The 11,515-nt window shown below is 34.7% G+C and overlaps 1 protein-coding gene across 1 annotated transcript; it reads left to right on the forward strand.

Moving 5' to 3' along the window:
• Positions 1-4,043: 4,043 nt before the first annotated feature.
• Positions 4,044-7,718, forward strand: GJA8 (gap junction protein alpha 8). Its single transcript, XM_026700483.2, has 2 exons — positions 4,044-4,090; positions 6,237-7,718. Exon 2 carries the CDS (start codon positions 6,239-6,241, stop codon positions 7,475-7,477), a length of 1,239 nt encoding a protein of 412 aa, XP_026556268.1. The 5' UTR covers positions 4,044-4,090; positions 6,237-6,238; the 3' UTR covers positions 7,478-7,718.
• The last annotated feature ends 3,797 nt before the right edge of the window (positions 7,719-11,515 follow it).

Raw genomic sequence — 11,515 nt, forward strand, 5'->3', positions numbered from 1 at the left:
TAGCCATTTGGTCAAAATTATTTCCCAGTACTATTCTGTAATATGTTGGGAAAAAAGGGTAACATAAATAAAAGTCACCCAGAACAATCCGTTTGCTCTTCTGTCATGGTCAGAGCGGAATTTGCAATTGTGCGTGGTTTTCTTCTGAGCTCACTTGTTGGAGGTTCCCAATTGGGACCGGAACCACCCTGGAGGGATGGTGAAGAAAGGGGGAATCACTTGGAGGATCGAGGGGAACCGCATCTCCCCTCCCTAACAGGATAAACTCCATCCAAAGACAAGTTGCAGCTGTGGTCAAAAATGGCCACCACAAAGATGGGAAGCAGTCTGGGAAATTAAGACTGTGGAGAAGAGGTGAAGTTGTGAGCAGAGTGTGAACCAGGCTAAACATATGGATATTTAGGTACCCCGGAACTAAGGAATAAAGAACTATTTTGTGAAAGTGTGATGAAGCGGCGACCAGAGAAAGAAAGAAGGAAATTGAAAGTTATAAAACTGGCTTTGAACATTGAAAGAATTAATTTGGAGGTGAAAATTTAGAAGAAAATATTTGAACATAAAAGGCTTGGAATTTAAATTGGATAGGTATTGGATTTTTGGCACTAAATAGGCATAAGTAAATGCTGGAATAGAATGTGTTGAAAAGAAATAATAGCTAATAATTGGAATTAGCAAAATTAACAAAAGTTTTATTTAAAAAAGAGGAAGAAGTGAAAGAAAGGATGGAATGAGGAAACAAAATTGAGAGTGCCACCTAATGGTACAGGAAAAATTTCAGTGACTTTTTGAAAAGTGTCTGGTCTTCTTAAAATTGACTTGGAACTTAAAAGAAAATAACAGGAACTCCACTATAATAAAATAAAAACCCTGAAAAATTCTGAAAAGTGAAATATTAGGATATTACAAAGGGGAAGACATCTGAAGAAATTGCTTTGGAACTATCTGGTGACTTTGGGAAAAACTAATAGAAGGAACCTGGAAACAAAGACTAATGGACATTGATTGTTGAAATTAAATATAAAAGACCACATTTGTAGTAGACAGGAGAATATTGTTACTAATGTAGAAGGAGGTAATTATAATGAATTAAAGGGAATAAATGGAGGGAAAACATAAGGTAAATAGGTGATAAACTCAAATTGACAACCAAAGGGGACAACTTTTTAACTAACAGAATAAGGATGGAATTATTGAATAATAAATGAAATAACAATATGTGATAAAATTGCAAATGTGACAGATAAAAGTAATATGTATAACGAATATAGAAAAGAAATAAGAATCCTTGATGATATTGTAAAGCAAGATATGGAATATTTTAAGAAAAATAAAATAAGTTAAACTATGAACTGAAATTTGATAAAATAGGTTTAATGAATATAATATTTGGGAATATTTAAAAGAAAATAGAATAAGTAATAATGTGATATGAATTTGAACAAGAAAGGTGGATATATAACCATGGTCATGTTTGTATTGAAATGTAAAAGCTGAAACCACACTGCACGCCAAAAGAGATGTTTCTTTTAAAAAATATATATAAAAACAAAAGAAGAAATTGTATAATGAAATTATTATATATGTTTAAATAATATGGTGATTGGCATTAGAAGAAGGTATTGGAATACTGAATAATTAAACAATGAAGGATCATAAATTATTATAAATATGTGTATTAATATTATAATTAGAATGATGAATGTAAGGGATGTGATTAATGTTGTTATTTCTGTTTGCACCAAAATGTACAATGATTAGGTGCCATACTGTTTATGTATTGATGACTATAAGTAAAATTAAAAAAAATTGATTAAAAAAAAGTCACTCAGTCTTTTCATAGCAATGATAATGCAGCCTGTTGTTGAAAGACTGGCTCAAGAGAAAGTATGCCACTTGTTTATGTGTGTGATAGACCTGCTAGCACTAACCTTAGCCTGTTGCCCAAGGAAGTAAATTTAATTTGCCTAATAATGAGGCCAGCTGGAAATTAGCATGGAAATGAGCAGTCTGATGTGGTCCAGATGTTTTGAACTTCAATTTCCATGGACTTGAGTCAGTCTAGCTGCTAATAAAACACAATCCAAAACATCCGGAGTATAAAGATAAGGGAAAAGATATTCCCTGTCCAGCAATGCTCACCTCTGTTCCTTAGTCAAGGGGGCCAAGGTTGTCCAAAGATACTTCCATAGTCATGTGGTCAGCATGACTATACACTGAAGCACAGAGAATGCTGTTACTTTCCCACTGAAATGGTACCTATTTATCTGCTCACATTTGCATGCTTTCAAACTGCTAGGGGAGCAGGAGCTGAGGCAAATAATGGGAGTTTACCCCATCACATGGAGCTAGGATTCAAACCCAGGTCGTCAGCTTTCTAACTGACACTCAGAGTCTTTAACCACTGAGCCATTGCATTCTTCAATCTGGAACACATCAAGTGGCTAATTGCATCCATATTTGATAGAATATGCAGGCTACATGCTAATGTTAATAGGGTAAACCAGGTTTAGAAATAAGTTTGTAACTATTCTTGGATGTGAAATATGAAGAAGGCAAGGGGAATTACTAGGCAAAAATCTTCTGTTTCCAGAAAACATCATTGTGGCTTGAAGAAACAAGGACCTGTCAAACTGAAAGCAATGAATGTTGCCATTCATTGAAGAATAGAGATTTTGTTTACTTCCTGAATGGATTTGCAATCATATTTGGCACTGCCATAGACAGTAGCCCAACTAAGACTGCAGGTGGAAAAAGCAATGGTGGAGATACAGGAAAATGAAAAAGAGCAAAGGTAGAAATTGTCCTTTACCTGTCCCCCAACCCCCTTGTGTTATAGGGTACTTATGCCTAGCAATCTAATGGCCTTGATGTTATTCTTTCATCTCTTGTTGTCAAAATCTCTAGTTTCCTAAACCTTATACAGTAGTTCTATTGTTTCTTCTCTGTTTTTTTGTCAACATCCCCTTTACTTTGTCTTCTAATGGAATGACACTATATGATCTATTAATTTTGAACATAAAGTTATATAAGTATCCTGAGAAATTTCCAGTATGTATCATACTGCTAAATGTAAATAATATACACTCAAATATCATCTGAAGTTGTTCTAAGGTTTATGACAGAAATCCCAAAGGTGTTTTTTGAAGAGGCAACTGGACTTCCTTGTTTTTCTTTGAAGACGTTCACTTCTCAGCCAAGAAGTTGAAGATGACTGAGAATCTCCATAGAGATTTCTGAAAGAAAGTTTGATCAAACTTTGTCTAAGACTAGAGGAAGGTATCTGTGAACTAAAAGTCCCAACCATCTCACTATTGTCTCTACTGAATGAGGCTGATGGGAATTTCAATTCAGCAACATTTAAAGACCCAGAAGTTCCTCATTATCACCTTTTCTCAATTCCCCATAGGCTGATACAATTGTTAAACATATTTTTAGGCAGAATTAAATTGCTCTGATTACGATTATAGGTATAATAATATGCCAGTGGAATATCCTCTATAACCTCAGTATTCAGACTGTGTTCCCTGGCAATTTCTGCTTACATTGAACAAAATTATTGTTACAGCAATAATTGTAACACTTTATTTAAATTAAATGTATTTACAGCACACAAAATTTATTTATTAATTGGTTCATTAATTTTTCATATGGGTACGGGTTCTCTGGTTATCTCAATTTTGGAGACCATTCCTCTATAGGATAATATTGGCCTCTGAAAATAGCCTGTTTGCTTGCATTATATTATCAGTGTCTGGTGCCCAGAGCCTGTTACCAATTCATTTTAGTTCTATTCAACATGCAGAATCTTTTTCCTTTTTTTCCCCATTACTGTATGGGCCTCTTTTTATTTGTCTTTTCTCTCTATTGTTCTTTCTGTCGCCGAATGTCATTCATTTTGTAAAGATGTCTGGCTTAGAGCTTATATACTACGGGGCATGTAAAGCCTACCTGTCAATGCTGATCCAGTCACTTTTGCTCAGTCATGTGACAATTTAGAGGAGGGAAAGTTAAAACTTTTTTCTTTTTTTGCTGCAGAGTACCCAGCAATAACGGGAGCACGTATCTTCAGCGGATCCTTCCACTGTGGCAAGTTTGCTGCTTCATAAATTCATAACAATATTGTTTTCTTCCTAGGTGGTTGAGGGAAAAAAAACCTAGCTCCTGGAATCTGAGGATGTCAGCATCTAGAGGCCAACTGTTAGGTTCCTCCCTTTTTTTAAAAAAGAAAAATGTCTTGCTGTTCTAAAGAAACACCTGAACTCATGGTGAAATTAGGCTGTTTTGCAAGCATGCTTCTAACATGTAGAAACATGTTAGTGAAACCATCTATAATATCCTGCTTTCTTCTTTCTGAACTTCTGCACTTGGGGAAACATACATTCAGCTTGAATATGAAAAGGTCTCCTGTTTGATAGGAGGCTTGGAAATAAGAATTTTCTTGCACATTTATGCCTAAATGCTGTTCACTTTTTATAGGAAGTGTGCAATTTGGTTCTTAGGATGAAGCGTGGATTGTTTTAGCTACAGGACAAACTGTTCGGATGCTTCTTTAAATATAGATTAATATTAATGTCTTTTCAGAATATGTTTTTTTCTCAACTAAAACACTTCGAACTTAGCCAAGTGTTTGCAGTTATTGAAAAGAGTGCAAGAACCAGAAATTTACCATAGCTGTTGCATCCTATCATTGTTGCAGGAATTATTCAGGAAAAGGTTAAAGTATTTATGACTATTGCGATCCTATTGCTGAAAAAACCTATAAAAGGTTATAGGGGCATAATTGGTGGTGTGTGGATATTGCCCTAGATTATATTAATGAAAAGTGTATGCTATTTATGTTATTTTAAGTTTGTCAGAAAGTAATTATATTTGGTTTATATTATTAATTTTAATTATTCTGAACTTATAACTGAATTGCACTGTGGGTGAATACCCTGAGAAATGAATAATTGTTAAGAAATAATCCAATTTATACATGCTACATATAGAATATGTGGAATGCCTTATTGATAATGCTTAGAAATGCAGAGCACTTGTACAATCAAATAGAACATAAACATTTCCAGACTCTTCAGATCTCTAGTATACTACAATGATAGATTACAAATTTCCCAGTGATTTGTATATTTAATATGGAAAGTTCTTGTACAACTGAAACCTTTACACATTGTAACAAGCCAAGTTTATTTATTTATATGAATTACTTAACAGATTTCTATCCTATACAACTCCAAGCCCAGCCAGCTTATAGCTGTGATTTTTTAAGTCAGTGGTTGGTTTCAAAGAGAGTACTAAACCATATGGCAGTTTATTTGGCTTTGGTTTAATGTATTATGTGGCATACTAAATTTGTACTAAGTTTATGATTTAGCAATGCATAAACCTAACCGCAATGAACAAACCATGGCTTAGCACAATGTATGACTCCAAACCACAGAGTTTGATAAAGAGCTAAATGTCCATGAGGCATCTGCTTTTATGAACACTGTAATTATAGACACTGTTACAATTGATATTGATAACAAAACCTATCTAACACTTAACACTGTATTATTTAACATTATCTAAAAGATTAGATAATCTAAAAGATTAGATAATCTTTTCTGGAGATATTGATCACCTCGTTGATAATCAAATAGAAGCTTCTAAAACTAGATGTCAGTTCAATTTCAATTTGGAAAATTGAAAATAATTTTTATTTTATAATATGCCTCAGTGGCATTGCCACCCAAATGCTTTCAATAATTCAGCACATTGCAGAAGTAACCAGCAAAAAGATTCCCTTCAGGAAAAGTGATGACTAGAATTATCTGCATTTTAATCTTCCCCAACCTAGCATACTTCCCATATTTAGGAACCAGAATTATTGCATGCAATGTTCCAAGAATTGCCTTCCAAAAATATCTGGGTTGTGAGATTTTTGGAAAAGGCAATAGCAAGTTGTAGCATGAAATGGCTTCTAATTTCAGAGTAGTTTCAGAGTATTTTTAAAAATAAAAAAGAGAAGAGTGTATGGCTTTGCACCTTTTGCTATGCTGTTTGCTTGCAGCAGCTTCTTTGGATTAAAATGTGCAGTTCAGAATGAAATATGCTTTTGATTTCATTGGAAATATGGATTGTGAAAATGTGAAGCATGTTAAAAATAATGAGCAATTAATAAGACATGTAGAGAATATATATTTCAGATATTAAAAGTATAATACAATGTAATCATTGTCTTTCTTTTAAACAGCCAGCAATGGGTGATTGGAGTTTTTTAGGGAACATCTTAGAAGAGGTGAATGAACACTCCACTGTCATTGGGAGAGTGTGGCTCACGGTACTCTTCATTTTCCGAATCCTGATCTTAGGAACTGCAGCAGAATTTGTATGGGGTGATGAACAGTCAGACTTTGTTTGCAACACTCAGCAACCAGGTTGTGAGAATGTGTGTTACGATGAGGCCTTCCCTATCTCTCATATCCGTCTGTGGGTCCTCCAAATCATCTTCGTCTCCACTCCTTCGCTGGTATATTTGGGCCATGCTGCCCACTATGTAAAGGTGCAACAGAAAAGGAAAGAGAGGAAAGAAGCTGAAAGAGCTCAGCAAAGAAAAGCAGAGGAAGAAAACTCACCTCTTGACGAAGATGATGGCAACTCTGTTTCTATGAAGGATACAAGCCACAGAGGGATCAAAAAGTTCCATCTTGAAGGAGCTATTCTGAGAACTTATATCTGTCACATCTTTTTTAAGACCCTCTTTGAGGTTGGATTTATAGTGGGTCAATATTTTCTGTATGGCTTCCGAATCTATCCCCTTTACCGCTGTGGCAGATGGCCTTGCCCCAACATTGTAGACTGTTTCACATCCAGACCTACTGAAAAGACTGTTTTTATCATGTTCATGTTGGCTGTGGCATCAGTATCCCTCTTCCTCAATCTTGTAGAGATCAGCCACCTGGGTCTTAAGAAAATCTTGAATGCTTTCAAAAAACCAGTGGAACAACAACCTATGGAAACGCAAGAGACTCACCTTCATTCTATTGCTGTTTCATCTATCCAGAAAGCCAAAGGGTATAAATTGCTAGAGGAGGAAGGGAAGCAAGAATTCCATTATTTTCCTTTGACGGAAGTAGGAGTAGAAAGTTCATTGCATGACATGGAAGAGAAGATTAGCATGGAACACCTGAAAGACCTCTCCAGGACATTTAATGAGCAACTGCATTCCTACACACACATAGACCAACTAGACAAGGAGAAAGGAGAAGCAGGGGAGGAATCAGAAGAGAAGGAAGCTGAGGAAGCTGAACCACAAAGATCAGAACTGTTAACAGAGAAAACAGAAAAACAAGTAGAAGAAAAGTCCATGGAGAATGAGGTAGAACCACCACAGCAGAACTTGCCACTATCATCTGCTGATGTGATTACTGACACAAGACCCCTTAGCAGGTTAAGCAAAGGCAGCAGTCGGGCTCGGTCTGATGATCTGACTGTATGAGTAGTAAGCCTAAGAGTCCAACCCCTACACTTACATATATACACACCTCAGATGTCTGAAACAAAATGCTAAAGTGGTCATTTTAATATTGTTTCTTAATATTTTATCAATGTTTTAGCTAGGAAAAAAGTACTATTAAAGTTAACTGTTTTATTATTAGTGTTTTTCATGATACTGGTAGTAGTTATTATGTTAGTCATGTAATGCAACAATGAAATGAATTCTTCACTTGAAATGATTTCATTACTATAAAATAAAATGCACTATAACAATATTAAGATTCAAGGCCAAAAAAACCCCAAAACCAACAACCACTGACTGCAATGAGGAAAACAAATGTAACAACTGTGATTGCAACTGTTTTTATGCTATTCTTTTCTCCTAGCATTTGGGAGGTGTTATTTCTTTGATGATCATATATAGAGATAAATTGATAACTTGGGGCTTTCTCCTCCTTCCTTGTGGAAGTTAAATCAGTTATTTTTCAAAAGGGATTTTAATTCATCTTCCAGTGAATGTAACAAAAATGTTTGCTTATGGAGACAAATGAGGTTTACTTCTATAAATCAGCATAGTTCACAGACAACCTAACTATGGAACCAATATTTGTGATTGTGTCAGACAAACCGTTGGCATGATCAAAACAATTTTTTGGAGATCTGCTGATTTATTTGTTTGTATCTCATGATGGGACAGGGACAGAAGAAAAACAACATAAACCAAATGTGAAAAATATAAATTATTTAATTTGACCTTCTTCTAAAATGTACAGTGTAGTAAGTAGTAAATGCTTGGTTAAATGTGTAACTTCAACCACATGGGAAGAGGTTGCACTGGTATACCTTGCCTACTTTGAGCTGTTCTAGTTTTTGGAGAAAGATACGATCATTAATGATCACATTAGAAATGGAAGAAAATACTGGCATTTTACAGTATGTATTGAAGTGTGCTGTATCTTTATTTTCCTCCCTGTAGCTGTAATATATTATGAGCTCCAGGATAAAATGTGGATTTTAATGGTCCAAGGTTGTATTATATAATGAAAATGCCATTTGCTTATTATAGGTAGCTGAAGGCTAAATTATCCTTAGCTAAATCATTTTTAGCAAATGGAAAGTAAAAAGAAAGAAAAAATCTGAGAATTTAGACTTGAGTTATAATTTGTATTCCAAATGATTCCTTATTCTGCTTTTTGCTTGAGAGCTAAGTGTTAAAGCTGAGGTCCATATTCCCTACTGTGCTGATTGCATGGTCTATTTTGCATAGCCTTCAAATCATTATTCTAGTGGTTTGGACAGATGCAGGACCAGTGCAGAATGAAGCTGGTTGGATAGACCCCTTTAACTGTTTTTGTTGAAGAAAACTGAGATTTACTATTCACTATGTTTACTATTCACTGTGTTTTCAGCAGTAGTATGGGATGACCCATACTACTATTTGGTAGAGCAAAGCAGTTTTCTTGACAGCCTTCCTGCTACTTGGGAGAACAGGGAGTAGCAGTGAGGTGACTAAGAACATTACTATGTCCTTCAAGGTCCCATCTCCAATACAGAAATAAGATTCAGCAGCCATCTGATAGCTGTGCTCTCTTCCTTTCTCTTCTGATAGCAGTATGTTTTAGAATAATGGTAAAAAACAAAAGCTCTGGGAAACTCCTCAGAAAAAGCAACAAATATATCTGGCAGCCAAAGCCATCTGTTTATTTAACAGCAGATTACTAGGACTGAGCAAAACTTTCCAGAGAAATGATTCACAATGTGCAGAGTGATACAAAGTAGTTTTTGATTTAGCAAAACACTTGCTCATTTCCCACTTTCTTAGGAAAGCTACTATGCAAAGAATCCGGCTGCTTTAACAGTCCCAAAACAGATGCTTTGCTCAGCAACCTGCACATTGCAAAAGACCTCTTCGAAGATTTTGCACAATCCTTTCAGATACAGATATAGGTATGTGCCTGCGTAGAGAGAAAGCGAAATTGATTTCTTGAAAATGCCAATTTTTATCTTGAGATCTAGAAAACAATCCCTCTCTCTTATTGGTTTGGTGAAAATATAACTTGTATATGTGTAGCAAATCAAATCTTTTTAAGGCGGTGGAGACTAATACCAACAGAAATGTGCAGGTATGCACTTTCATTGGCTCTGTTTTTTCAGCTCTTAGTGGCTCAGCAAATTCTCTCCAGTCCAGAAACAATGCAAAGGGAGGTTTAATCCATTTCAGAAAATCCCTTTTGCAATAAACTGCCAACACACCCAGAAAGGACCCATATAATTTTTCAGCAGATTAAAGCATAAGCACCTAATTCAGAGGTCAGTTGAACCCAGGGATTTTTCTCCATAATCATGATCCCATGATCTGGGATCAGGACTTTAAACCTCACCAAATTACAATACATTCTATTAATATGTAAATATCACCCATTATCATTTCAACCCTGGAAGCAAGGAAGGGGACTCTCTTAAATGAAGCAAAGAAGTTTATGTAATGATGATTCAATTTTTTAAAAAATTATAGTACTAGTCCATTAAATTTTTCTAGTAGAATATTCTAATGTTCTTTTATTAATAATAAATCTATTATTTCTGGAATTTTGAAACTTGGAAGCCTCACAAAGGGTTTGGGGAGATCAGAATGTTAAACAACAATAACAACATATTGTTATATGTTGTGATATACATCCACCTGGAAGTGAAGGATCAGGTAAGAAACAGCAAATTACATTTCAATTTTCCTTAGATGACCAAGCTTATTTATTTGGTAATGAATTTATAAACTTTTGATTAGGTTTTTAAAAAATTATAAAAAGGTTAAAATAGGGGGAAAAAAATTTAGGAGGAAATCAAAAGATAAATTCCATTTATGACATGGACACCAATTTTTACCAAAAAATGAGAAAACAACTTGAGTACTGACAATTTGCAGCTGTTCATTACTGTACAATAAGTTTAATAAATAAGTTTTTTTAAGGTAAAGTTTTTACAAAAAGTTTTAAGCACAACAATAAAAAATAAATAAAAAGTACAAACAAAAAAGGGAAAAAAAGTGGAAAGAAAACAAAAAAAGCAACTTCCCTCTTTATCTCAACAAGTATCAACAATTTCACTATTTCTTCACCTCCCCTTAGTTAGCAAATGTAAAAGTGTTTATCCCAATCATCACCACCATCATCATGGTTTTCTTTACACAAAACAATCTTGCTTTTTAATGCATTCCAAATATCATTATCCTCTTTGGTACTTTAACAAGCCTCTTTGGTAAATCCATCAGGAAGAAATTATTCCAATTATTGTCTTCAATTGGCATTTTTATTTCCTCCGTAATTTTTAGAAGCTTATCCAACTTCCTTGCACATCCAGTGATACATTCTTGCCCATTTTGTTTTCCTCAAACACCTCAGATATGATTGTTTTAAAAATAGTTTTCTGTAACATTTTATGATGTAACAACATCTGGCAACAAATGTTCATAAAAATATAACAAAGCTGACAATGTTAATGCAAAGTCTTTTTGCTATTCCTGAATGCCATTGTAAGCTACTTCTTGTTTCCAATATTGAATATATTTTTTCTTGTCCACAAAAATGTATTTATTCTTTGTAATTAATGTCAGTCAAGATTTAAAATCAAATATACCAAGTTTTTTAAAACCAGTTTAAGACTTTCTATAGTCAGTACTTAGTCTTGCTTTTTGCCTTTCAGTTTTGAATTCTTAAGGCTTTTAAAGATACAGTGTCATTTTTTTAATATTAAGGATTGAAGACACTCATGTGTTTGCAGCCTTGACATTTGAAGATGTCTAACTTCTTTAAAGCAGTTTATAAGCAATTTCTGAAGGTGGTTAACAAAAGAAGTTTGAATTTAGTGTCCTTTGAAGGCTTTGGTTGAGGCTGGAGCAAGAATTTCCTGGTTCCACCACTCTCCAGAGACCATTGCTTTGCAGTCTCCTGGTGAGGAGCAACCATATGGAGTGCAATCTGGGCAATCTCACATCCTTTCCCCCCTACTTTCTGAGAGGGTGAAAGAAGCCAATCTATTCATC

Source organism: Pseudonaja textilis, chromosome 7 (genome assembly GCF_049901715.1).
Source record: "Pseudonaja textilis isolate UNSWEBS1 chromosome 7, rPseTex1.2, whole genome shotgun sequence".
Classification (NCBI taxonomy): Eukaryota; Metazoa; Chordata; class Lepidosauria; order Squamata; family Elapidae; genus Pseudonaja; species Pseudonaja textilis.

Bases quoted from the DNA above. Each gene is read 5' to 3' on its own strand.
- GJA8 (XM_026700483.2), top strand. From the start codon at position 6,239: ATGGGTGATTGGAGTTTTTTAGGGAACATCTTAGAAGAGGTGAATGAA.